We start from the raw sequence: 27,053 nt of genomic DNA on the forward strand, positions 1-27,053 counted from the left end.
GGACCTCTACTCCTGTGCGAGCAGCCAGCAGCCACTCCCAGCAGGCGATAGCCGTCTCCATGCCGTGTTCTGTAAACATCTTCAGAGGAGACCAACACAGGTGGTGCAGCAGCTGAGGATCACATTCTACACCACCCCCGAGAGAGAACACAGAAGACTTCAGTAGGACAGGTAACAGAGCTGCAGCACAGAGAAGACATCAGTAGGGCAGGTGACAGAGCTACAACACAGAGGAGACTTCAGTAGGACAGATTCCAGAGAGCTACAACACAGAGAAGACTTCAGTAGGACAGATGACATAGCTAAAACAGAGAAGACTTTAGTAGGACAGGTAACATAGCTACAACACAGGGAAGACTTTAGTAGGACAGGTCACGGGGAGCTACATCTGAGAAGACTTCAGTAGGACAGGTACAGAGCTACAACATAGCATATTTCAGTAGAACAGATTTAAGGGCTACAGCACGGTAAGACTTCAGTAGAACAGATTTGAGGGCTACAGGACAGGGAAGACTTCAGTAGGACAGGTTTAAGGGCTACAGGACAGGGAAGACTTCAGTAGGACAGGTTTAAGGGCTACAGGGCAGACTTCAGTAGGACAGGTGTAAGTGCTACAGGACAGGGAAGACTTCAGTAGGACAGGTTTAAGGGCTACAGGATAGGGAAGACTTCAGTAGGACAGGTTTAAGGGCTACAGTGTAGGCTTGCCTAAACAAAGGGGTTAATACTTATGCAACAACTACAGATTCCAGTTATTTAATTTGTATAAAAAAAATAGTGTAGAATTTTCTTTTCCCTTTGACATTATGGAGTATTTTGTGTCAATCAATAACAAAAAACATCTATTAAATGTATTTCAATCCCACTTTGTAACGGAACAAAATCTAAACGGGGCGTGAATACTTACGATGCATCCCATCAACGGGCTATTTGGTACATTTATTCCATTCCAAATCAAAGTCTTCACTTTTCAACATGCACACACCTTTAGTGCTGATGAGCAGTGCTGCCAGTTTGAACATGTTCTCAGTGAAGGCCTCAGGGTTCTGGGCATCTAGAGCCTCTGTCGTCTGTCTGACCATCAGCCTGGACAGGTCTGACTGGCTACGCACTGCCTTACTGAAATGGATCATACCTGCCACCTGGAGGGAGCGAACACACACACACACACACACACACACACACACACACACACACACACACACACACACACACACACACACACACACACACACACACACACACACACTGAGTACAATATTGTTCTGTTGAATAAGGAGGAGAACTATGATAAAATGTATAAAGGAGAAGTGAGTAGAGTCCTGTCTAGACCTGTAGCAGTGTCTCTCCGGCATAGCGGGAGTCCTGTCTAGACCTGTAGCAGTGTCTCTCCGGCATAGCGGGAGTCCTGTCTAGACCTGTAGCAGTGTCTCTCCGGCAGCGGGAGTCCTGTCTAGACCTGTAGCAGTGTCTCTCCGGCATAGCGGGAGTCCTGTCTAGACCTGTAGCAGTGTCTCTCCGGAGTCCTGTCTAGACCTGTAGCAGTGTCTCTCCGGCATAGCCGGAGTCCTGTCTAGACCTGTAGCAGTGTCTCTCCGGCATAGCGGGAGTCCTGTCTAGACCTGTAGCAGTGTCTCTCCGGCATAGCGGGAGTCCTGTCTAGACCTGTAGCAGTGTCTCTCCGGCATAGCGGGAGTCCTGTCTAGACCTGTAGCAGTGTCTCTCCGGCATAGCGGGAGTCCTGTCTAGACCTGTAGCAGTGTCTCTCCGGCATAGCGGGAGTCCTGTCTAGACCTGTAGCAGTGTCTCTCCGGCATAGCGGGAGTCCTGTCTAGACCTGTAGCAGTGTCTCTCCGGCATAGCGGGAGTCCTGTCTAGACCTGGGAGTGTCCTGTCTAGACCTGTAGCAGTGTCTCTCCGGCATAGCGGGAGTCCTGTCTAGACCTGTAGCAGTGTCTCTCCGGCATAGCCGGAGTCCTGTCTAGACCTAGAGTGTCCTCCGGCATAGCCGGAGTCCTGTCTAGACCTGTAGCAGTGTCTCTCCGGCATAGCGGGAGTCCTGTCTAGACCTGTAGCAGTGTCTCTCCGGCATAGCGGGAGTCCTGTCTAGACCTGTAGCAGTGTCTCTCCGGCATAGCGGGAGTCCTGTCTAGACCTGTAGCAGTGTCTCTCCGGCATAGCGGGAGTCCTGTCTAGACCTGGGCAGTAGCGGGAGCCCTGTCTAGACCTGTAGCAGTGTCTCTCCGGGCATAGCGGGAGCCCTGTCTAGACCTGTAGCAGTGTCTCTCCGGCATAGCGGGAGCCCTGTCTAGACCTGTAGCAGTGTCTCTCCGGCATAGCGGGAGCCCTGTCTAGACCTGTAGCAGTGTCTCTCCGGCATAGCGGGAGCCCTGTCTAGACCTGTAGCAGTGTCTCTCCGGCATAGCGGGAGTCCAGTGTCTCTCCGGCATAGCGGGAGCCCTGTCTAGACCTGTAGACCTGTAGCAGTCCTGTAGACCTAGCTCCGGCATAGCGGGAGTCCTGTCTAGACCTGTAGCAGTGTCCTCCGGCATAGCGGGAGCCCTGTCTAGACCTGTAGCAGTGTCTCTCCGGCTAGCGGGAGTCCTGTCTAGACCTGTAGCAGTGTCTCTCCGGCATAGCGGGAGTCCTGAGTCCTGTCTAGCGGGAGCCCTGTAGCAGTGTCCTGCATAGCGGGAGCCCTGTCTAGACCTGTAGCAGTGTCTCTCCGGCATAGCGGGAGTCCTGTCTAGACCTGTAGCAGTGTCTCTCCGGCATAGCGGGAGTCCTGTCTAGACCTGGCAGTCGGGAGTCCTGTCTAGACCTGTAGCAGTGTCTCTCCGGCATAGCGGGAGCCCTGTCTAGACCTGTAGCAGTGTCTCTCCGGCATAGCGGGAGCCCTGTCTAGACCTGTAGCAGTGTCTCTCCGGCATAGCGGGAGTCCTGTCTAGCTAGACCTGTAGCAGTGTCTCTCCGGCATAGCGGGAGTCCTGTCTAGCTAGACCTGTAGCAGTGTCTCTCCATAGCGGGAGCCCTGCATGTAGCAGTGTCTCTCCGGCGGGAGTCCTGTCTAGCTAGACCTGTAGCAGTGTCTCTCCGGCATAGCGGGAGTCCTGTCTAGCTAGACCTGTAGCAGTGTCTCTCCGGCATAGCGGGAGCGGGAGTCAGTGTCTCTCCTAGCGGGACCTGTAGCAGTGTCTCTCCGGCATAGCGGGAGTCCTGTCTAGACCTGTAGCAGTGTCCGGCTAGATAGCAGTGTCTCTCCGGCATAGCGGGAGCCCTGTCTAGACCTGTAGCAGTGTCTCTCCGGCATAGCGGGAGTCCTGTCTAGCTAGACCTGTAGCAGTGTCTCTCCGGCATAGCGGGAGTCCTGTCTAGACCTGTAGCAGTGTCTCTCCGGCATAGCGGGAGTCCTGTCTAGACCTGTAGCAGTGTCTCTCCGGCATAGCGGGAGTCCTGTCTAGACCTGTAGCAGTGTCTCTCCGGCATAGCGGGAGTCCTGTCTAGACCTGTAGCAGTGTCTCTCTGTACCTCTCCGGCATAGCGGGAGTCCTGTCTAGACCTGTAGCAGTGTCTCTCTGGCATAGCGGGAGTCCTGTCTAGACCTGTAGCAGTGTCTCTCTGTACCTCTCCGGCATAGCGGAAGTCCTGTCTAGACCTGTAGCAGTGTCTCTCTGTACCTCTCCGGCATAGCGGAAGTCCTGTCTAGACCTGTAGCAGTGTCTCTCTGGCATAGCGGAAGTCCTGTCTAGACCTGTAGCAGTGTCTCTCTGTACCTCTCCGGCATAGCGGAAGTCCTGTCTAGACCTGTAGCAGTGTCTCTCTGTACCTCTCCGGCATAGCGGTTTCTCAGGTTGAGTGAAGCCATGAAGTTGGAGTAGTCCTTCTTCACACAGGCTGGCCTTTCTGTCAGCTGGGTGATCTAGAGCGGATGACGGAACTTGGTTAGTATGTGTGTGTAATTGCGTGTGTGTGTGTGCGTGTGTGTGCGGGTCTGTCTTCTCACCCCTAGTGTAGTGCTCTGTCTGTTGTAGCCAGCGAAGTGCAGGATGCTCTCTGTTGCCATGGCCAGGCCAGTGTGCTGGGACAGACCGGACACCCAGTTCTGATGCTTGTTTAGGTACTCCTGGAGAACAGGGAGAAGACATACAAAACAGGGGATAGGAGAAGATTCATCTGAAACTTTGAGTCCCTCAAAAAGGCAATCAAGAAGCTCTTGTTAGTTGTCTACTTGAATAATGATTTGGCAGAACAACTGCAACACGTTGTCATAAAGATGGGTTAGCTGACAGTCACAAAAAAACGATGCACACGCTTCAATGAGTCAGAAGTCCGTTAGTTGCTGTGATTCCTAATGGAGAGATACCGGAGATACAATGACAAGCTGCTGCCATGTCTTGAGGTGTTTTAACTGATCTCATGTCAATGCTAATATGGCTCAAATTCACTAGCTAACCAACTAACAACTGTAACGACGTTTGAGAGACAAGTGCTCATTGTGCAAATATATTTATGTTTTTAATAAACATGGAGGAAATCAAGTTGACATGTTGTCAACAATCCATGCCAACCCTTTCTGTTTTGCACAATAGTTGAACATGCATCGTGCGTGGTGCTAAACAACCAATCCGTCTATGCTTTTCCTTTACGAAATGCGGTGTGTGTGAGCTTGTGTCTCTCACCTGTAGGTGTGACTTGGTGACAGAGGGGGCCCACTTCATGGCCTCCTTCAGGATCTCCCCGCAGCGAGCAGCAAAGTCCTTCACTATGCTCTACAACCACAGAGAAACATAGACCATTATTTAGAAAACACACACACACACACGTATCACATACACATTCCTACCTCTCTGGCCTCGTATGTGTCTGGCACAGTGATCCTGTAGGGGGTGTCTGGGATGTCATAGTAAGGCTGGTCCTTATGGATGTCCTGCAAACAAGGTAGGAGCACGACACATCAAAACACAATACGTTGTCTAATAACCCCTTTCAGAGACCACAGAGAATAACAATAACAAGGTAGGAGCACGACACCGAACACAATACGTTGTCTAATAACCCCTTTCAGAGCACAGAGAATAACAATAACAAGGTAGGAACACAATACGTTGTCTAATAACCCCTTTCAGGGACCACAGAGAATAACAATAACAAGGTAGGAGCACGACACCGAACACAATACGTTGTCTAATAACCCCTTTCAGGGACCACAGAGAATAACAATAACAAGGTAGGAGCACGACACCGAACACAATACTTTGTCTAATAACCCCTTTCAGAGACCACAGAGAATAACAATAACAAGGTAGGAGCACGACACATCAAAACACAATACGTTGTCTAATAACCCCTTTCAGAGACCACAGAGAATAACAATAACAAGGTAGGAGCACGACACATCAAAACACAATACGTTGTCTAATAACCCCTTTCAGAGACCACAGAGAATAACAATAACAAGGTAGGAGCACGACACCGAACACAATACTTTGTCTAATAACCCCTTTCAGGGACCACAGAGAATAACAATAACAAGGTAGGAGCACGACACCGAACACAATACGTTGTCTAATAACCCCTTTCAGGGACCACAGAGAATAACAATAACAAGGTAGGAGCACGACACATCAAAACACAATACTTTGTCTAATAACCCCTTTCAGAGACCACAGAGAATAACAATAACAAGGTAGGAGCACAACACAGAACACAATACTTTGTCTAATAACCCCTTTCAGAGACCACAGAGAATAACAATAACAAGGTAGGAGCACAACACAGAACACAATACGTTGTCTAATAACCCCTTTCAGGGTCCACAGAGAATAACAATAACAAGGTAGGAGCACGACACAGAACACAATACGTTGTCTAATAACCCCTTTCAGGGACCACAGAGAATAACAATAACAGGTGGTTATGACAAAGTAAGTGTGTGAGTGTGTGTGTCCGTACTGCACTGAGGGAAAGGGAGAGAGTCTGCAGGATGTCCAGCATCGTCTTCAGTACACGGCCACTCCACAGCAGGTGAGGGAACGTTTCGGCCAGACCTGACAGGTATTTGTCGGCCACCCTACGGATCCGCTTGTGGACGTGGTTGAAGTTGACCAATAGGAACTGAGCGTGGCGCTCCAACTCCTCCTCATGGGCTTTAGTCTTCGGCTGGGGAGAGAAACAGAGACAGCACTCAGGCAGCCAATCATTGTAGAGGACACGCTCCACAGAAGGTAGCTTGCTCTCGACTTCTCCTAGAGACCCAGTTTCTCTGTTTTGACCGATGACCTTTACCTTCTCAGCCATCATGTGTAGGAAGACCTCAAACACCTTGTCCCCCACCGCTATCACACACTGCATCATACCTGGACACAGACAAAAAGAGACATTCTCTCACTGTCTACCGCGTGAAATATGCGCACAGCACCTGTCTACCACGTGTGTAATGCAGCTCACCAGACTTGTCCTTCTGGATGGCTCTGTCCTCAAAGTAGCGGAACATCACCTGGAAACGGTCAGAGTCCAGAGCGCGCAGCATCCTGGTGAGAGAAGAGAAATGAATTGGCAAAGAGGCACGATATGAATGACTAGGAGATTTAACTAACTAACCTCAACTGCTACACTCCAGACCAGGCCTCTCCAACTGCTACACTCCAGACCAGGCCTCTCCAACTGCTACACTCCAGGCCAGGCCTCTCCAACTGCTACACTCCAGACCAGGCCTCTCCAACAGCTACACTCCAGACCAGGCCTCTCCAACTGCTACACTCCAGACCAGGCCTCTCCAACTGCTACACTCCAGACCAGGCCTCTCCAACTGCTACACTCCAGACCAGGCCTCTCCAACTGCTACACTCCAGACCAGGCCTCTCCAACTGCTACAATCCAGACCAGGCCTCTCCAACAGCTACACTCCAGACCAGGCCTCTCCAACAGCTACACTCCAGACCAGGCCTCTCCAACAGCTACACTCCAGACCAGGCCTCTCCAACAGCTACACTCCAGACCAGGCCTCTCCAACAGCTACACTCCAGACCAGGCCTCTCCAACAGCTACACTCCAGACCAGGCCTCTACAACAGCTACACTCCAGACCAGGCCTCTCCAACAGATACACTCCAGACCAGGCCTCTCCAACTGCTACACTCCAGAACAGACCGTTCCCGGAGAGTTGCTGTCCTGTAGGGTTTAGCTCAAACCCTACGCTAGTGCATCTAAATAAGTTGAATTAGGTTAGTTACAACTGAGTTTGGAGGAAAAACCTGCAGCACAGTGGCTCTCCAGGAACAGGGTTGGAGTGAAAACCTGCAGCACAGTAGCCGTCCAGGAACAGGGTTAGAGTGAAAACCTGCAGCACAGTAGCTGTCCAGGAACAGGGTTGGAGTGAAAACCTGCAGCACAGTAGCCGTCCAGGAACAGGGTTGGAGTGAAAACCTGCAGCACAGTAGCCGTCCAGGAACAGGGTTGGAGTGAAAACCTGCAGCACAGTAGCTGTCCAGGAACAGGGTTGGAGTGAAAACCTGCAGCACAGTAGCTGTCCAGGAACAGGGTTGGAGTGAAAACCTGCAGCACAGTAGCTGTCCAGGAACAGGGTTGGAGTGAAAACCTGCAGCACAGTAGCTCTCCAGGAGCAGGGTTGGAGAGCCATAGTCTAGCAGGGGTGCATCTCAATAGTCCTAAGTGGTTTCCTTTTCCTTACCTCATGTACTCCAGCCTGTAGACAGACAGTAGGTAGGTAGACATGGCGAAGTCTAGTTTGTTGATGAGAGCAGACACCTCAGGAGGAGGATCTAGCAGGTTTATAATGGTGCTCCTCAGGTCATTCAGCTCCGCCTGAAAACACAAATTTCCCACCCAGAGAAGATCAGTTGTGTGTGTGTGTGCATGTCTGTTCACACGTGTGTTGTGTGGGCATGCATGTGTACTGTACCGCTGTGACTGTGTCGTTCTTCAGGGCAGAGTTGTACTGTAGTTCAGAGCGTAGAGGTTCTCCACTGGGGAAGGTGAGGAGGGGAGACTTGGTGGCGATCTCACACACTCCCTCATACCACTCCTCTGGCCACAGACCTGCACAACACACAAAGCCCTTACTAAACCTACAGACTTCTACATAGTAGGATGACTGTTAGCCTGATAACTCACTTCCCTTTTAGCTTTCCATCAGATGGGTATTAGTCCACCATTTCAACCATGTTTACTCAATTCTTTATATTGTATTCCAATCCTGGTGGAATATTGTAGTACAAGTTAACATTGTTAAACAGCCACCTGATCCCTCAACAGCGAAACCCATCACCACAGAGTAGAGCCAGAAGTCTCTGAACAGCTTCTGTAGACGAGGCTTCGCTTCCTTGATGGGCGGTAGACGCTTCGTCAGCTACACAGAGAGAGGAGGGGGATCTCGATCAATACTAAGTGTACAGATTATATACGGAGTACTGTATAGACACTCGGGCACAGAGGCACTACTGGACAAACTGTTGAAAGTGAAAAATGTATAGAGGCAACCCACATACCACAGCAATAACAGGAACGAGTACTCCAAGGTTTCCAGCACTGCTCGATGCCTGCAAATACAAATAATAAACAAATGTCAACAAGAAAAAAAAGAGTTAACCTCTAAAGGCCGCTACCCACATGGCCTGTTTCCAAATTTGAAACCCACAAAAGTACATAGAACTAGGTGCGAAAACGATGTTGCGTTTGCGTAGTTTGAATGAAGTGTGTAGCGCCCTTAACACAAGCCTGTTGTAGCTGATCTCTAGAGGTCTATCAGAAGTCATGGCTACTGTAAACGGAATTTACCTTCAGTGCAGGGCCCTTGTCCGAAGCCCTCTCGCTGGCCCTCTTTCCCTCCAGTCCTAGCTGGACAAACAGCTCCAGTAGGTTGACCAGCAACTCATCAACCATCTGCTCGGTTGCCAGGTTGGCAGCTATGTTAGCTAATGCATTGATCACAGCCAGGGAACAGTGTCTGGAACACACAAGATTAACACAGTAGTCTTTAGCAGAGTGGGTCGTGGAGCTGGCTATGGGTAGGGAAATGGGGATAGGGGTAAAGGTGTAGCGGCTAAGGATACCTGTATCCATGGTCCTTGTAGTCCTTGGTGGAGTAGACCATGGAGGAGGCCTTCACACTGATCTGCTGGAACAGGTTCCACACCTCCTGGTAGATATATTGCTGTGAGGAGAGAGAGAAACAGATGAGTTTACTGACAGAAGAGAGAGAGCGAGAGAGGAGAGTTTACTGAGGGACATACTGCTGAGGGGAGAGGTAAAATAATTAAGTGTATACAGGATGAAGTGTGTGTGACTCACGTTCCCAGTGATGACCATGCATCCCAGCTGATCTATAATGAGTACGTCTAGCTGTGACGGTGGCTGGCAGAACTTCTGCTGTAGGATCTGCAGGATGGGCTCCATGACGCGTGGCGTGTCCCTCAGAGCCACCGCGATGTGACCCAGCGCTCTGATGGTGTGGTCTGGGATCAGATGGGCCTCCCTGGGGGAGAGAGAAACAGTGCGTTGGTCAGAGGGGCTGTCAGTCATTGCCACGGACCTGGGGACTGGTCAGAGCAGCTGTCAATCACTGCAGGAGAGTCTAACTAGCGAGATCACCTGAGGTTTCACTCGCTAACATTGAAAGTTATTTCTCAGACGTAATCCAGCCTGTGAATAAGTAAAGTACACTAACTGGTAATATTGGAGGGCTCGGGTATGAAATAATACTTACTTGTCATTCTCCTGAGAGATGTAGAGACGGTTGGACAGGCTGGCCAGGAAAGCCTCCACTATAACACTGTCCATAGTCAGACCTGCCTTCAGACACCTGAGAAGCAGAGGGGGGGGGGGGCAGAGAGAGCAGGAGAAGACAGAGAAAGAGAGGAGGGAGAAGAAAAGAGATTGCTCCGTGGTAACCAATTATGCAAACACAGCTCATATTTCTCTCCTTTCACAGCAATATTATCTTTCCTCACCTGCAGATGTTGTCAATGGAGATGTCTCGGAGCTGTTCGTACATGGAGGGCTGGCTCTTCTTATTAGCGTGAGTACTGAACGTAGACTGGGAGTGCTCATTGGTCACATGGATCTTGATCTCGCCAGTCCCTGTGGTGTTCTGGCTGTGGTACTTGTACAGCTTTACAAGGACAGGTGAGGGGACCACCAGGAAGTCTCTGAGAGACGTGGTGACAGAGTGGGCCACCACCGGGAACCGCTCACAGAGACGACCCAAACCCTACACACACACACACACACACACACACACACAAACACACAGGAAAAATGTGATTAGGTAGGATTATACTGGTATTATGGTGTCTTATCAACACAGTATTGTGAAGACAGATGAAGACATTACAGGCCCAACCTGTAGACAGCAGACGAGCAGGGGAATGTGAGCGATGATAACTTTACTGGAGGTCTTGGACTGCAGTTTCTCTGACAGCTTGGTACACAGGTTCTCAGCTCCTGATCAAAACAAAACGTATGAACAACAGTTAGTTTGGTGTTCAATTCAAATTAACGACCCAATGTTTTTCAACACATGGCAAATGCATTCCAAATTCACGACCTGATATTTTTCAATACATGCGCACGGATGGATAGTACACACACACACACAGGTTTGAACACAAACACACTCGTACCCTGCTCCTCAGTGACAGCCCAGACCATGAGGTCGACACAGGCAGCGTTAGCCTGGCAGCGTAGCTTCAGAGGACTCAGTTCACTGTGGAGGTGATCTACATCATGTAGGATCCTCTGCAGCTCTGACTGGCTACTACTGAACTGCTTCAGCACAAAGTCATGAACCTCCTTCACATAGCCTGTCTGCAGGTCTGTGAACACCATCACACCAACATCAATAACATGTTAGTAGCACAGTAATAAACACGTAATAAACTCTACTGAACTGCTTCAGAATAATCAGGTCATAGCAGAGGGTTTCTGTATATTAGAGACAGTAAAGGTTAAAGTGAGAGAGCAGTGTATTTGTTACCTTTCAGGTTGTACAGCGTGTCTCTGAGCATCTTGAAGATGGTCACATACAGAGGGTCACTGAAGGTCCTATAGTGCAGGTGCATCCCTGGGTTCAACTAGAGGGAGAGAACACAACAAACATGATGTCACATTGAGGAGTACACAGGAAAGCGCTTTAATTCAAATATAGGGAAAATTAACCTACCTCCAGAAGTTCCTGCAGGGTGTTATCCAGTGTTTTCAGAAAGGATTCAGAGACAAACTGCTCAACCTGCAAAAGACAAACAGAACACTCAGAAAGGAATTCTGATAAACGATGTTCTACCCATTCTAATTCTATAGTTCTATGCATTCTGATTCTACGTCCTGACCATGTTGAGGAGCTGGCGCAGAACGTCCAGAGGGACGTCAAACTCTCCCTGGGCACTGCCCGTAAACAGAGGAGACACAGAGAAACTAGAACTGATGGTGGAGAAGTAATAGTCTGGGTCCACAGCACTACCATCAGGGAGATAGGAGCCTGGAGAGAGAGGGAGGCAGGGGGAGAAAAGGACAGTCAAATAAGGAGAGACACAGGCTACTTAGTAATAAACTGAAATACTTCAGAAATAAATTACCTGTCTAATATATTCTTACCTTCAAAGTACTGTGCTGAGGGGTCAGCTGGGGAGCTGGGGGTGAGTCCTGCTCTCTCTGGACTGGCCTACAGACAGAGGAACAGATCATTTTCAGACATTTCAAATAAGAGCTTCCTTTGTCCTCTAGTGGCCGGCTATGGTAGTACAGTTATATTCTCTGTAGTGATATATATATGGTAAAGGAAGAGCCCTTGCATCTTATGGTGTCTCCCTGATACCTGATGAGAATTAGTGGTAGTACTATGGTGTAGTGGTAGTAGCAGAGTACAGTGCTTCCAAGCAGTACACCATTTTTGTTGTAGGCCTAGACAAGCACACCTAAATCAACTTGTCAACTAATCATCAGGTCCTCAATTAGTTGAATCACGAACATCTGTCCAGGGTTACAACAAAATGTGTGCTGTTGGGTGTACTGGAGGATCGGAGTTGGGAACCACTGGTCTAGTATAGTAATAGTGCCTGTTGTGATATGCTGGACACGGAGCTTCCTTTGCGTCTGATGGTGTCTCCCTGACAGACTGTGAGCAGCGAGGCAGGCATGATGGAGCGGAAGTCGTTGAAGGAGCGCCGTCGTGATGGGTCGACATCATTGCCAGTGGACACTGGCGGGGCTTCTGTCCGCGGAAACAGCTTGGACAGCAGGGGCTCCTCCGTGTTGCTATAGCGACCAAAGGCCCGGGCCACACCCAACAAGCAGGGCACAGTGTACCTGCACAGGTATTCTTGGGAGGGTGGGAGACGGGGGAACAAAGAAAGAAAGACAAGTGAAAGGCTGCCTTTTTCATTGTCATTCTGTCTCCACATACTTGAATCAAAGTTTGTGAGGACAAGAGACAACAACTAGATAACTAATCAGTAACTAGCACATTCATTAAACATTGGTGAACATGAAATGGTGGAACAGAGAGCATGCTGGTACCTTTATCATGTCCCTCTGAGTTCAAGCAGATGTCCAGCAGGACCTGCATTATGTCCATGACGGCCTCCACGATCTGTCCTCGCAGGGTGTCATCTCGCTGGGCCACGTCTGACAGAAGAGTGACCAGACAGAAGCAGAAGTTCTCTGCCACCGGAAGGATATCTATAGGACAAGAAGAAAGATCATCAACCAGTCAGAAAGGTGGAATTAGACATCATCTTGACTGGTGCGAGAGACAAAATGCTGGCATCTCTCTCCTTACCCCGCCCTTTGCTTCCAGAGCTTTCTTCGATCCACTGGACTCTGGGAAGTCCCTTCAGCAGCCCCAGCAGGTAGGGGACAATAGAGTCTTTGTGCTACAATAAAAACATAATTCACAAACCACCCGAGCAAAGGCCATTAAACAGCTAAGGGGAGCACAGAAGGTGCCATGGATAGGAGCCAATTATTAGTCCTGAGGTGGTCAAGGAACATCCATCCCATAAAAAGCAGGATATAAATACAACCCTTAACAGTGTCAGAGAGAAGGCATCGCTGCTCCAGTTCAATGTACCTGTAGGTCAGATTTGACCAGGAAGATACCCAGAGCTAGGACCGCATCCCTCCTCCTCTCGTCCAGCTGGAACACCCCTCGGAAGTCCACTGGACACATGCATTGAAGCTTTTGGACCTGAAACAGAGAAAACAACAAGTGGCTTGCGGCTGACTAATCAAACCATTAGTTCTAACCTTCACAAATACCTTGCCCTGTATTAGCAGTTAGGGTGACTTCTACCAAGGCCAACTGACATTCACAAGAGGCTAAACGCTTGCCTCTGCTCCAGCTTTACAGATAAAGATAGTAAAGTACCCCTGGATTCCATGGCCTTCAGGAAAAACAACACAGCATAGTAAACATGGCATTGACAGCGTGACTGCACTCCAGGCGAGGAGCCGAACAACTAGCCCTTAGCATTAATTAGCTTAGCTAAAGAGGATCAGCCTTTAAGCTCAGTGAGGAGGATTACAGCCTAATGTCAACTCGCCACCACAGCAGAGAGAGATACAAATCCAGTGATAAAAATCACACTCAGTCACACCCACAGTTGAAGTTGGAAGTTTACATACACCTTAGCAAAATACATTTAAACTCCATTTTTCACAATTCCTGACATTTAATTTAAGTAAAAATTCCCTGGTTTAGGATCGCCGCTTTATTTTAAGAATGTGAAATGTCAGAATAATAGTAGAGAGGATGACTTTCAGCTTTCATTTCTTTCATCACATTCCCAGTGGGTCAGAAGTTTACATACACTCAATTAGTATTTGGTAGCATTGCCTTTAAATTGTTTAACTTCCGTCAAATGTTTCAGGTAGCCTTCCACAAGCTTCCCACAATAAGTTGGGTGAATTTTAGCCCATTCCTCATGACAGAGCTGGTGTAACTGAGTCAGATTTGTGGGACTCCTTGCTCGTACAAACGCTTTCAGTTCTGCCCACACATTTTCTATAGGATTGAGTGCAGGGCTTTCTCCGATACCTTCACTTTGTTGTCCTTAAGCCATTTTGCCACAACTTTGGAAGTATGCTTGGGGTCATTGTCCATTTGGAAGACCCATTTTCGACCAAGCTTTAACTTCCTGACTGATAACTTGAGATGTTGCTTTAAAATATCCACATCATTTTCCCTTCTTCATGATGCCATCTATTTTGAAGTGCACCAGTCCCTCCTGCAGCAAAGCACCCCACAACATGATGCTGCCACCCCATGCTTCACGGTTGGGATGGTGTTCTTTGGCTTGCAAGCATCTCCCTTTTTCCTCCAAACATAACGATGGTCATTAAGGCCAAACAGTTCTATTTTTGTTTCATCAAACCAGAGGACATTTCTCCAAAAAGTACGATATCTGTCACTATGTGCAGTTGCAAACCGTAGCCTGGCTTTTTTATGGCGGTTTTGGAGCAGTCACTACTTCCTTGCTGAGCGGCCTTTCAGGTTATGTCGATATAGGACTCATTTTACTATGGATATAGATACTTCTGTACCTGTTTACTCCAGCATCTTCACAAGGTCCTTTGCTGTTGTTCTGGGATTGATTTGCACTTTTCGCACCAAAGTACTTTCATCTCTAAGAGACAGAACGCATCTCCTTCCTGAGCGGTATGACAGTTGCGTGGTCCCATGGTGTTTATACTTGCGTACTATTGTTTGTACAGATGAACGTGGTACCTTCAGGCATTTGGAAATCTACACAATTTTTTTCTGAGGTCTTGGCTGATGTCTTATGATTTTCCCATGATGTCATGCAAAGAGGCACTGAGTTTGAAGGTAGGCCTTGAAATACATCCACAGGTAAACCTCCAATTAGGCTAATTGACATCATTTGAGTTATCAGAAGCTTCTAAAGCCATGAATTTTCCAAGCTGTTTAAAAGGCACAATCAACTTAGTGTATGTAAACTTCTGACCCACTGGAATTGTGACAGTGAATAATAAGTTAAATAATCTGGCTGTAAACATTTGTTGGAAAAATTACTTGTGTCATGCAAAGTAGATGTCCTAACCGACTTGCCAAAAGTATAGTTTGTTAACAAGAAATTTGTGGAGTGTTTGAAAAACTAGTTAATGACTCCAACCTAAGTGTATGTAAACTTCCGACTACAACTGTATAATATAAAAAATCAAATTTTATTTGTCACATACACATGGTTAGCAGATGTTAATGCGAGTGTAGCGAAATGCTTGTGCTTCTAGTTCCGACAATGCAGTGATTATTTGTTGGTTATCTAACTAACAATTCCAAAACTACTGTCTTATACAAAGTGTAAGGGGATAAGGAATATGTACATAAGGATATATGAATGAGTGATGGTACAGAGCAGCATACAGTAGATGGTATCGAGTACAGTATATACATATGAGATGAGTGTGTAGACAAAGTAAACAAAGTGGCATAGTTAAAGTGGCTAGTGATACATGTATTACATAAGGATGCAGTCGATGATGTAGAGTACAGTATATACATATGCATATGAGATGAATAATGTAGGGTAAGTAACATTATATAAAGGTAGCATTGTTTAAAGTGGCTAGTGATATATTTATATCATTCTAACCTCTGTACACTTATATACACAAATGTTTCTACCCAGAATTCTGGACCTTTATGGCACAGTAGTAAGACTAGTGCACTTGCCATGGTTGCAATAGCAAGGTAATTTAATAGGATCTCTATGGTTTTATCATACCATTCTGAATGTTCATGTAAAACGGTGCAAACATACATGCATACACAGTAGCAGTCAAAGGTTTGGACACACCTACTCATTCAAGAGTTTCTTTATTTGTACTATTTACTACATTGTAGAATAATAGTGAAGACATAAAAACTATGACAACACATATGGAATCATGTAGTAACCAAAAAAAGTGTTAAATCAAAATATATGTTATATGAGAGATTCTTCAAAGTAGCCACACTTTTCCTTGATGACAGCTTTGCACACTCTTGGCCTACTCTGAGGTAGTCACCTGGAATGCATTGCAATTAACAGGTGTGCCTTCTTAAAAGTTCATTTCTGGAATATCTTTCCTTAATGTGTTTGAGCCAATCAGTTGTCTTGTGACAAGGTAGGGATGGTATGCAGAAGATGGCCTTTTACGAAATAAGGATAAGTCCATATCATGGCAAGAACAGCTCAAATAAGCAAAGCGAAAAACAGTCCATCTTTACGTTAAGACATGGTCAGTCAATCCTGAAAATTTCAAGAAATTTGTTTCTTTAAGTGCAGTCGCAAAACCCACTAAGCGCTATGATGAAACTGGCTCTCATGAGGATCGCCACAGGAAAGGAAGACCCAGTTACCTCTGCTGCAGAGGATAAGTTCATTAGAGTTACCAGCCTCAGAAATTGCAGCCCAAATAAATCCTTCAGAGTTCAAGTAACAGATTCATCTCAACATCAAATGTTCAGAGGAGACTGGGTGAATCTGGCCTTCATTTTTATTTATTTTACCTTTATTTAACTAGGCAAGTCAGTTAAGAACAAATTCTTATTTTCAATGACGGCCTAGGAACCGTGGGTTAACTGCCTGTTCAGGGGCAGAACGACAGATTTGTACCTTGTCCAACGGGGGTCCAACGCTCTAACCACTAGGCTACCCTGCCGCTCATGGTCGAAATGCTGCAAAGAAACCACTACTAAAAAGACACCAATAAGAATAAGAGACTTGCTTAGGCCAAGAAACATGAGCAATGGACATTAGACTGGTGGAAATATGTCCTTTGGTGTGATGAGTCCAAATTTGACATTTTCAGCTCTTTGTGAGACGGCTGATCTCCACGTGTGGTTCCCACCTCGAAGCGTGGAGGAGGAGGTGTAATGGGGACACTGTCAGTCATTTATTTAGATTTCAAGGCACACAACCAGCATGGCTACCACAACATTCTGCAGCAATGCGCCATCCCATCTAGGGCTGGGAAGTATACTGCTTTATTGCAATATACCAGTATTGATGTATGGACCATGAGTTTTTACTTTACCTTCTATACCAGTATTTAAATGTTTGTTTTGTTAAATGTGATACGCAGTGTATAACGCCCATTTGTATAGTTTACTTCACAACTTGAGTTATATCTCTCCACTTTCTCTATGCCGCTTCCCAAACAGACATAGCCACGCCCCCTGTCACTCAAGGATCGCATTTGGTGTTCCTCATCTACCCGACACTTGTGTTCAGTCTGTATGGTCAATGCAGCATATGCAACACTGTTGATGACAACAATGCAGTTGTCACTTGCTTCTTAATATAAATCTACTAGGATTCTATAATTACACCATTAGCTTTTGTTTCTTACATATGCAAATAGCTAGTTTGTCTTTTCTTAGCAAGTTGTTCCTAAATCGTGTTAGCCGCTGATACTAATCTAGCTAGCTAATAAAATGTACTAAGAGCAAGCATAATTATCTATACAGCCTGAAAATAACAGTGATTGTGTAGACCTAAATCAGTATGTTTGTGCAACAGTGTCTTCTAAATTAAAGAGGTAAACGCAAAGCAAGAATATGTTAGCTACATGAAGTAGCTTAGAGAAAACATTCAATGTAGCCAAAGATTATAGGATCCTTTAGGAAACAACTATCAACACAATAACAACAATTCCTCCCTGGCATTTTCATTCGTTGTCATGTCAAACACTGTATTAAAAGTGCCCACTATTATATTCCAACTACATAATTAGAATAGACATTCTTCCCATGATTCCAACAGTTAACCCAAGTGTTTTTCTCTAAATCACAAGTCAAATTGCAACATTAGGTTAAAAATAAGGCCCAGATTACTTGCCCATATTGTGCATGCCTATGCGGCAGTGTGGAAATGACCTCAATAAATTGATGACAATTATGACTTTTTGGCGCTGAAGCAATATGAATGGAGAAAGATCCATTGAAATCACTTAGAATAATGTGTTGCCAACCTAGGGTCATGCACTACTCAAAGAAAATGTATAACTTCTATTATTAAAAAACATAAAATACCATCATATTTTATCACCCAGCCCTAATCCCATCTGGTTTGCGCTTAGTGGGACTATGATTTTTTTTTTTTCAACAGGACAATGACCCAAAATACCTCCAGGCAGTGTAAGGGCTATTTGACCAAGAAGCAGAGTTATGGAATGGTGCATCAGATTACCTGGCCTCCACAACCACCCGACCTCAACACAATTGAGATGGTTTGGACCGCAGAGTGAAGGAAAAGCAGCCAACAAGTGCTCAGCATATGTGGGCACTCCTTCAAGACTGTTGGAAAAGCATTCCATGTGAAGCTGGTTGAGAGAATGCCAAGAAGGTGCCAAGTTGTCATCAAGGCAAAGGGTGGCGACTTTAAAGAATCTCAAATTTATTTTGGTTACTACATGATTCCATTTGTTATTTAATAGTTCTGATGTATTCACTGTTGTTCTACAACATAGAAAATAGTAAAAATAAAGAAAAACCCTTGAGTAGGTGTCCAAACTCTTGACTGGTACTGTATATACAGTATATGAGTTTGTACACAATTTAAAAACAGAGACCATTCAGAGCAACATCATTGATGACTTCCAGTTTTTGCCTAAAGTTTGGCTGAAAGTTCCTCCCATACAGCTTTCCTACCAACAACTGAATCAACATGATGTAATGTGATATAAGGCAAATGAGCAAACTGTCTGTTGAAATCATAGACCTTATGGTTGAAATAAAAATACAAAACATTCAAGTAAATAGTGACCAATCAATGACCAGAAATAAACGGGGGCGTTACCTTGGTTGAGGTTTGAGAGCTAGCTAACTAATGGGGATGCCAACTTCCTCATTCTGATGGAATGACAATCCACCATATATCATAATCGACAGGACAGATAGCTAAACGCCTAGTTAGCAAGTGATTTGTTAGTTATTATACTAGGTTGTCAGTATGTAAAAACTGCCTAGTTTGTGTCGTGTTCCGGTGTGAAATTACAAGCCAATTAACTAAGGGCCTCTACTTGTGAATGAATGTCTGCAGTGGCTAGCATTGCTGTCCAACAGCCGTGTGCAGCTCTTGGAAAAAGAATAATTAGCTAATAGCTCATTTCGATAGCATCGCATATCACTTCCATATAACGTTAGCCATAGCGAAAGTTTTTTTGTAAATAATTTATTATTCTGTGGCGATACTGTAAAAAAAATGTATGTTTACGGAACTGTATAGAAAACTTAGCTAGCTAGCATACGCTCACTTTACGTTAACTCTAATAACATCACTCACCTTATCTATCGGTGCTGGGCGGTGTGCGGCCAAAGAACGCGCCAGGGACAATACAGTGTTGAAATAAAAACCCCTCGTTCCTACTCCTTTTGCAGACATGTTTACGAATCAAGACAAACGGGTAGTAAGAACATTATACAGCTTTTACCGCTGCGAAGAGGACAAGCTAGCACCCAACGTTAGTGCCTAGTAGACGGCTGTCACTAGTTACCACAGCCACAAGGTCTTAATTATGGCGAAGCCACGCCTATTTCCAACAGGGTCCCGGAGGGTCTCTATGCTGCCACCTACTGATATGTACATCTCTCAGTGCACAGCATCTCTTAGGAAAAGTGGGGGCTTTCGAAACTAACCACATAAGAGGTGGGGGTTTCGAAAGGAGTATTTTAACACTAGAAGCGCTGGAATTCCATAACTACTAGAACCGCAATGACTTGGTATTTCAATTATATATTATATTATTGCGGACGACACAACAGTGGTAGGCTTGATTACCAACAACACCGAGACGGCCTACAGGGAGGAGGTGAGGGCCCTCGGAGTGTGGTGTCAGGAAAATAACCTCACACTCAACGTCAACAAAACTAAGGAGATGATTGTGGACTTCAGGAAACAGCAGAGGGAACACCCCCCTATCCACATCGATGGAACAGTAGTGGAGAGGGTAGCTAGTTTTAAGTTCCTCGGCATACACATCACAGACAAACTGAATTGGTCCACTCACACTGACAGCGTCGTGAAGAAGGCGCAGCAGCGCCTATTCAACCTCAGGAGGCTGAAGAAATTCGGCTTGTCACCAAAAGCACTCACAAACTTCTACAGATGCACAATCGAGAGCATCCTGGCAGGCTGTATCACCGCCTGGTACGGCAACTGCTCCGCCCTCAACCGTAAGGCTCTCCAGAGGGTAGTGAGGACTGCACAACGCATCACTGGGGGCAAACTACCTGCCCTCCAGGACACCTACACCACCCGTTGTTACAGGAAGGCCATAAAGATCATCAAGGACATCAACCACCCGAACCACTGCCTGTTCACCCCGCTATCATCCAGAAGGCGAGGTCAGTACAGGTGCATCAAAGCTGGGACCGAGAGACTGAAAAACAGCTTCTATATCAAGGCCATCAGACTGTTAAACAGCCACCACTAACATTGAGTGGCTGCTGCCAACACACTGTCATTGACACTGACCCAACTCCAGCCATTTTAATAATGGGAATTGATGGGAAATGATGTAAATATATCACTAGCCACTTTAAACAATGCTACCTTATATAATGTTACTTACCCTACATTATTCATCTCATATGCATATGTATATACTGTACTCTACATCATCGACTGCATCCTTATGTAATACATGTATCACTAGCCACTTTAACTATGCCACTTTGTTTACTTTGTCTACACACTCATCTCATATGTATATACTGTACTCAATACCATCTACTGTATGCTGCTCTGTACCATCACTCATTCATATATCCTTATGTACATATTCCTTATCCCCTTACACTGTGTATAAGACAGTAGTTTTGGAATTGTTAGTTAGATTACTTGTTGGTTATCACTGCATTGTCGGAACTAGAAGCACAAGCATTTCGCTACACTCGCATTTAACATCTGCTAACCATGTGTATGTGACAAATAAAATTTGATTTGATTTGATTTATTATTTCAAATATTTAAGTGATAATGTCCGAGAAGCCGGTGTTTGGAGGATATATTGTCACGGGTGTTGTTATGGGCCAATATATTCTCCAAACACCGGATTCTCGAGCATAATCACATTCATACAACGGGTTACCAACATATTCAAACAATGATTTACATATTTTCATTAAAAACGTAATTTTTATGAATTTATTCATACTATATCTTCCTTCCACAAGATATAGTCCTGACACAAATCTAGGGTTGCTAACCTAGCCGGCTGGTCCTTCGTTCTATAGGTCCAGTTACCAGAGTTGCGACCCAGTCGTTGTCTTTTTGTTCTGTATGGACGCGACCCAGTCGTTCATTCCGTACTGGCTGGCAACGTTCTTATCCCTTACTAGCTAGCCAACTACAACTAACTTACATTCACGTCAAACAGTGCAGCTAGAATAACAACATAACTGCATTTACTCAAGCTGTTTTCGTGACATTTATTTGAATACATCCATAACAATGAGTTAATGGTGTGCGATTTCACCTGGCATAGAAAATGTGCTCTCTCTTCAAGACACTTGTTCAGAGGAAAGAGCCAACAACACAGCTAACACCATCACTTCAAACGGAAGCTGGAAAGACTGCAAACTATCAGACTAAAACTATTTTGTTTTACCTGTTTTCTATTGATATTGCTTCATATCGAAATACAAATTATGCTGATTCATGATTTTGACTGGCTGAGAAAAGCTGCCTGCCTGTCTGTCTCATCCCGACTCCCAGCGTGTTCATTGCTAGGTGACATCTGGAGATCGAATTTGAATATTGAAACAATGTTGGAGAGACAGACAGCCAGGTTTATACAAATCTCCGCTGTTGAAAACTAAATGTTAGTCTAAAATAAATGTGATATCATGTCTAAATGCTTTTTATAGTGGAGATCAAGTTTATAAATTGCCTGGCTGGGCTGATGAGACAGGGGATTGGGGTGGTAATTTGTGGAATAGACACCGGCTGGAAGGCGGTTTTAACCCATCAGCATCCATGATTAGACCCACCTGTTGTATAATCAATAAATAATACATTCTAAAATGAATGCATTTTTATGTTAAAATAAATTACAACAACATAGCAAGGCAGCAACACATGACAACACAGCATGGTAGCAACACAACATGACAATAACATGGTAGCAACACAACATGGTACAAACATTATTGGGCACAGACAACAACACAAAGGGCAAGAAGGTAGAGACAACAATACATTACGCAAATCAGCCACAGCTGTCAGTAAGAGTGTCCATGACTGAGTCTTTGAATTAAGAGATTGAGATAAAACTGTCCAGTTTGAGTGTTTATTGCAGCTCGTTCCAGTCGTTAGCGGCAGCGAACTGAAAAGACGAGCGACCCAGGGATGTGTGTGCTTTTGGGACATTTAACAGAATGTGGCTGGCAGAACGGGTGTTGTATGTGGAAGATGAGGGCTGCAATAGATATCTCAGATAGGGGGGAGTGAGGCCTAAGAGGGTTTTATAAATAAGCATCAACCAGTGGGTCTTGCGACGGGTATACAGGTATAGAGTGCAGTGATGTGTCCTATAAGGAGCATTGTTGGCAAATCTGATGGCCGAGTGGTAAAGCTCGAGAGCACCCTTACCTGCCAATCTATAAATTATGTTTCCTTAATCTAGCATGGGTAGGATGGTCATCTGAATCAGGGTTTGTTTGGCAGCTGGGGCGAAAGAGGAGCGATTACGATAGAGGAAACCATGTCTAGATTTAACTTTAGCCTGCAGCTTTGATATTTCAAATCAAATCAAATCAAATCAAATGTATTTATATATACATTATATCTCAAAGTGCTGTAGCCTAAAACCCCAAACAGCAAACAATGCAGGTGTAAAAGCACGGTGGCTATATTTTTATTTATTTAACCAGGTAGGCCAGTTGAGAACAAATTCTCATTTACAACTGTGACTTGGCCAAGATAGAGTAAAGCAGTGCGACACAAACAACAGAGTTACAGAAGGGATAAAAAAACATACAGTCAAAGACACAATAGAAAAGTCTATATACAGTGTGTGCAAATATAGTAAGATTAGGGAGATAAGGCAAAAAATAGGCCATAGTGGCAAAATAATTACAATTTAGCAATTAAACACTGGAGTGATAGATGTGCAAGTAGAGGTACTGGGGTGCAAAGGAGTAAAAAAAAACAATATGGGGATTAGGTAGTTGGGTGGACTATTTACAGATGTGCTATGTTCAGGTGCAATGATTGGTGAGCTGCTCTGACAGCTGATGCTTAAAGTTAGTGAGGGAGATATAAGTCTCCAGCTTCAGTGATTTGTGCAATTCGTTCCAGTCATTGGCAGCAGAGAACTGGAAGGAAAAGCGGACAAAGGAGGAGTTGGCTTTAGGGGTGACCAGTGAAATATACCTGCTGGAGAGCGTGCTACGGGTGGGTGCTGCTATGGTGACCAGTGAGCTGAGATAATGCAGGGCTTTACCTAGCAAAGACTTATAGATGACCTGTAGACAGTGGGTTTGGCGACGAATATGAAGCGAGGGCCAGCTGTCACGGTTGTCGTAAGAACGGGACCAAGGCGCAGCGTAGGTTGAGTTCCACATATTTATTTCAAAAGTGAAACGTAAAGCAAAAACAATAAATCAATAAACGAACAACGAAACGTGACTATGTGGTGCACAACCACAAAATAATATCCCACAAACACAGGTGGGAGAAATATCTACTTAAATATGATCCCCAATTAGAGACAATGATTACCAGCTGCCTCTAATTGTGAATCATACCAAACACCAACATAGAAAATAATATACTAGAATACCCCGTGTCACGCCCTGACCTACTACACCATAGAGAAACAAGGGCTCTCTATGGTCAAGGGCGTGACAGTACCCCCTGTTGAAGGATTTTTATCAATAATGACTAAATGATGTATACATTTAACGTAGAATTATAACTAATAGAATTCTATCCTGTCTGATTAAGAATATTTGTATATAGGCCAAGAGGAAGGGTTAACAGACAACTTGTGATCACAGTGAAACTAACAACAGGAAGGATGTCTGGTCCCCAACCAGGGATGGGAGAAACCGTTGGGCTTGCAGTAGATTGTGTAACATGTGGTAGCATATGATAAGCAATATGTATGTGTTGGAATGGAATTGAAAAGCAGCTTTGTCATTGTCTTAGAGGAGGAGGGACATTTATGATGAAATGCAAGGTATATAAACCAATGTACATGAAATGATGGGTAGAGCTCTCGAGAATAAACACTATTGGCTAATTTTGATGGCTGGTCTCTGTCCATTTTATGCAAATATGAACCTTACAAATTCTTAGAAATGGACAGTGTTTTAATCAAATTAGTTAATGAACACATAAGAACTAAATTCATCTAACACCCCCCCAAAGGTGCAGACTCCGGCCACAAAACCTGAAATCAAATGGGGGGGTTAGGGGGGCTGACTAGTGTCGGTGGTGACTGGGCACCGGTGCAGAGGAAGGCTCCTGCCCTGGAACGGGACTGGACACTGTGCCTGGACTGGGAACCGGCGCAGAGGAAGACTCCGGCCTTGGAGCGGGACTGGACACCTTGCCTGGGCACCGGCGCAGAGGAAGGCTCCGGCCTTGGAGCAGGACTGGGCACCGTGCCTGGACTGGGCACCGGCGCAGAGGAAGGCTCCTGCCATGGAGCGGGACTGGGCGCCGTGCCTGAACTGGGCACCGGCGCAGAGGAAGGCTCCGGCCTTGGAGCGGGACTGGGCGCCGTGCCTGAACTGGGCACCGGCGCAGAGGAAGGCTCCGGCCTTGGAGCGGGACTGGGCGCCGTGCCTGAACTGGGCACCGGCGCAGAGGAAGGCTCCGGCCTTGGAGCAGGACTGGACACCGTTGTTGGACTCTCTGGACCGTTGACCCTCGCTGGAGTTTCCGAACCGTGGAGCGTCGCAGGAGGTTCCGGACTGTGGACCGTCGCAGGAGGTTCCGGACTGTGGACCGTCGCAGGAGGTTCCGGACTGTGGACTGTTGCAGGAGGTTCCGGACTGTGAAACGTCACTGGAAGCTCTGGACTGTGAACCGTCGCCGGAAGCTCTGGACTGTGAACTGTCGGCGGAAGCTCTGGACTGTGAATGCGCACTGGAGGCCTACTGCGTGGAGCCGGTACAGGTGGCACCGGACTGGTGACATGCACATCAGGGCATCAGGAGGAGGCAAAGGACGTACCGGACTGGGGAGGCGCACTGGAGGCCTGATGCGTGGAGCCGGCACAGTTGGCACCGGACACCATAGAGAAACAAGGACTCTCTATGGTCAGGGCGTGACACCAGCCAATGAGAGCATACAGCTCGCAGTGGTGGGTAGTATATGGGGCTTTGATGACAAAACATATGGCATTGTGATAGACTAAATCCAATTAGCTGAGTAGAGTGTTGGAGGCTATTTTGTAAATTACATCGCGGAAGTCAAGGATCGGTAGGATAGTCAGTTTTACGAGGGTATGTTTGGCTGCATGAGTGAAGGAGGCTTTGTTGCTAAATATGAAGCCGATTTAGCATTTAAGAGCAGTTGGAGGCCATGGAAGGAGAGTTATGGCATTTAAGCTTGTCTGGACTCTTGTTAACACAGTGTCCAAAGAAGGGTCAGAAGTATACAGAATGGTGTCATCTGGGTAGAGGTGGATCAGAGAATCACCAGCAGCAAGAGCAACATCATTGATGTATACAGAGAAAAGAATCGGCCCGTGAATTGAACCCTGTGGTACCCCAATAGAGACTGCCAGAGGTCCGGACAACAGGCCTTTCGATTTGACACACTAAACTCTATCTGAGAAGTAGTTGATGAACCAGGCGAGGCAGTCATTTAAGAAACCAAGGCTGTTGAGTCTGCTGATAAGAATGCAGTGATTGACCTAGTTGAAAGCCTTGGACAGGTCGACGAAGACGACTGCACAGTATTGTCTTTTATCGATTGGCGGCTATGATATAATTTAGGACCTTGAGCATAGCTGAGGTGCACTCATGACCAGCTCGGAAACCAGATTGCAGAGCGGAGAAGGTACGGTGGGTTTCGAAAATGGCCGGTGATCTGTTTGTTAACTTGGCTTTCAAAGACTTTAGAAAGGCAGGGTAGAATAGATATAGGTCTGTAACAGTTTTGGTCTAGATATAAAAAGAAAATTATGACCATCCTAAACAAAATAATAATGGATTTATTTGGAATTGTGTACTGTATATTAAGCTACATGGCTTTACAGACAGACGGCTGCAGGAAATCAATATTGTCTATTCCACTGTTAAATATGCACACGGTGACCGTCATGACGGTCAAAGTAGTGCTAGACTGTAAAATACATATATGTAGCAAAAGTCAAGGACAGGTGGGTTCAAGGCAATATGATGAAACTTCCACTTAGCGATCAAAGCTTAGTTCAAAACTGAGCTATAAAGTGTGTTGAGTCACTAGGAGGAGACATCCACCCTAGAGAGCTTGTTATGCTGCATGCAAGTAAAGTGAGCTCTGAAATAATGAGTGTAATACTATCAGATAGGCCTATGTGGAGGCTGTGCTATTGCTGTGTTAATTAATATGGTTATGTTGTTACTTGTGTTTGTTTTCGGTTATTGTTACGTTCCTCTAAAACTGCTAGTGAAATTATTACATAAAAATGCAAGTTGAAATGTACATTGGTCTGTTTAATATATTTTTCTTCCTCCCACAAAGAAACACTTTATTGACAATACATTCTTAGATGTAAAAAAGTATTTAGCTAAAATTAGCTAGCATTTACATTTGCGAAAAACGTAACGTTACTACCAACGCTACCTGTTGGTAGACTTTTTTTTGCATAACTGAAATTCCTTTCTGTCATCTCTGCAGACCATGACTAACGTCGGATAATTCAAACGACGTCTTGAGTGGCACCTTTCGAAACCCCCACTCCTTCTTATATGGTTATTTTCGAAACCCCCACTTCTCCTTATATGGTTCCTTTCGAAACTCCTACTTTTCCTGAGAGATGTCATTTGTGCAACCCATATGTGTCAGCATAGAAAACCTGAGGGATGCCTGCTCTGAA

At 45.7% G+C, this 27,053-nt stretch overlaps 1 protein-coding gene across 1 annotated transcript in view; it reads right to left on the reverse strand.

Annotated features, from left to right (window-relative positions):
• LOC124017542 (phosphatidylinositol 4-kinase alpha-like) overlaps positions 1-19,517 on the reverse strand; it is a 32,332-nt gene extending 12,815 nt beyond the window's left edge. Inside the window, exons 1-29 of the mRNA XM_046332759.1 lie at positions 19,301-19,517; positions 13,084-13,200; positions 12,793-12,886; positions 12,531-12,692; positions 12,071-12,333; positions 11,610-11,676; positions 11,345-11,493; positions 11,179-11,244; positions 10,993-11,089; positions 10,640-10,831; positions 10,360-10,460; positions 9,968-10,227; positions 9,724-9,819; positions 9,309-9,492; positions 9,071-9,171; positions 8,796-8,964; positions 8,507-8,557; positions 8,259-8,367; positions 7,921-8,057; positions 7,690-7,823; positions 6,448-6,530; positions 6,286-6,356; positions 5,953-6,159; positions 4,844-4,927; positions 4,680-4,769; positions 4,004-4,123; positions 3,827-3,919; positions 986-1,142; positions 1-126 (exon numbers count right to left, since the gene is read on the reverse strand). The exon at positions 1-126 is cut by the window's left edge and continues 2 nt beyond it. Of these exons, the coding sequence (XP_046188715.1) occupies positions 1-126; positions 986-1,142; positions 3,827-3,919; positions 4,004-4,123; positions 4,680-4,769; positions 4,844-4,927; positions 5,953-6,159; positions 6,286-6,356; positions 6,448-6,530; positions 7,690-7,823; positions 7,921-8,057; positions 8,259-8,367; positions 8,507-8,557; positions 8,796-8,964; positions 9,071-9,171; positions 9,309-9,492; positions 9,724-9,819; positions 9,968-10,227; positions 10,360-10,460; positions 10,640-10,831; positions 10,993-11,089; positions 11,179-11,244; positions 11,345-11,493; positions 11,610-11,676; positions 12,071-12,333; positions 12,531-12,692; positions 12,793-12,886; positions 13,084-13,200; positions 19,301-19,399 (3,679 nt within the window). The 5' untranslated portion in view covers positions 19,400-19,517. The remainder of the gene's footprint in view (positions 127-985; positions 1,143-3,826; positions 3,920-4,003; positions 4,124-4,679; positions 4,770-4,843; positions 4,928-5,952; positions 6,160-6,285; positions 6,357-6,447; positions 6,531-7,689; positions 7,824-7,920; positions 8,058-8,258; positions 8,368-8,506; positions 8,558-8,795; positions 8,965-9,070; positions 9,172-9,308; positions 9,493-9,723; positions 9,820-9,967; positions 10,228-10,359; positions 10,461-10,639; positions 10,832-10,992; positions 11,090-11,178; positions 11,245-11,344; positions 11,494-11,609; positions 11,677-12,070; positions 12,334-12,530; positions 12,693-12,792; positions 12,887-13,083; positions 13,201-19,300) is intronic.
• Between the last annotated feature and the right edge of the window lie 7,536 nt (positions 19,518-27,053).

Source organism: Oncorhynchus gorbuscha, unplaced genomic scaffold (assembly GCF_021184085.1).
Source record: "Oncorhynchus gorbuscha isolate QuinsamMale2020 ecotype Even-year unplaced genomic scaffold, OgorEven_v1.0 Un_scaffold_27:::fragment_4:::debris, whole genome shotgun sequence".
In the NCBI taxonomy this organism is placed as follows: Eukaryota; Metazoa; Chordata; class Actinopteri; order Salmoniformes; family Salmonidae; genus Oncorhynchus; species Oncorhynchus gorbuscha.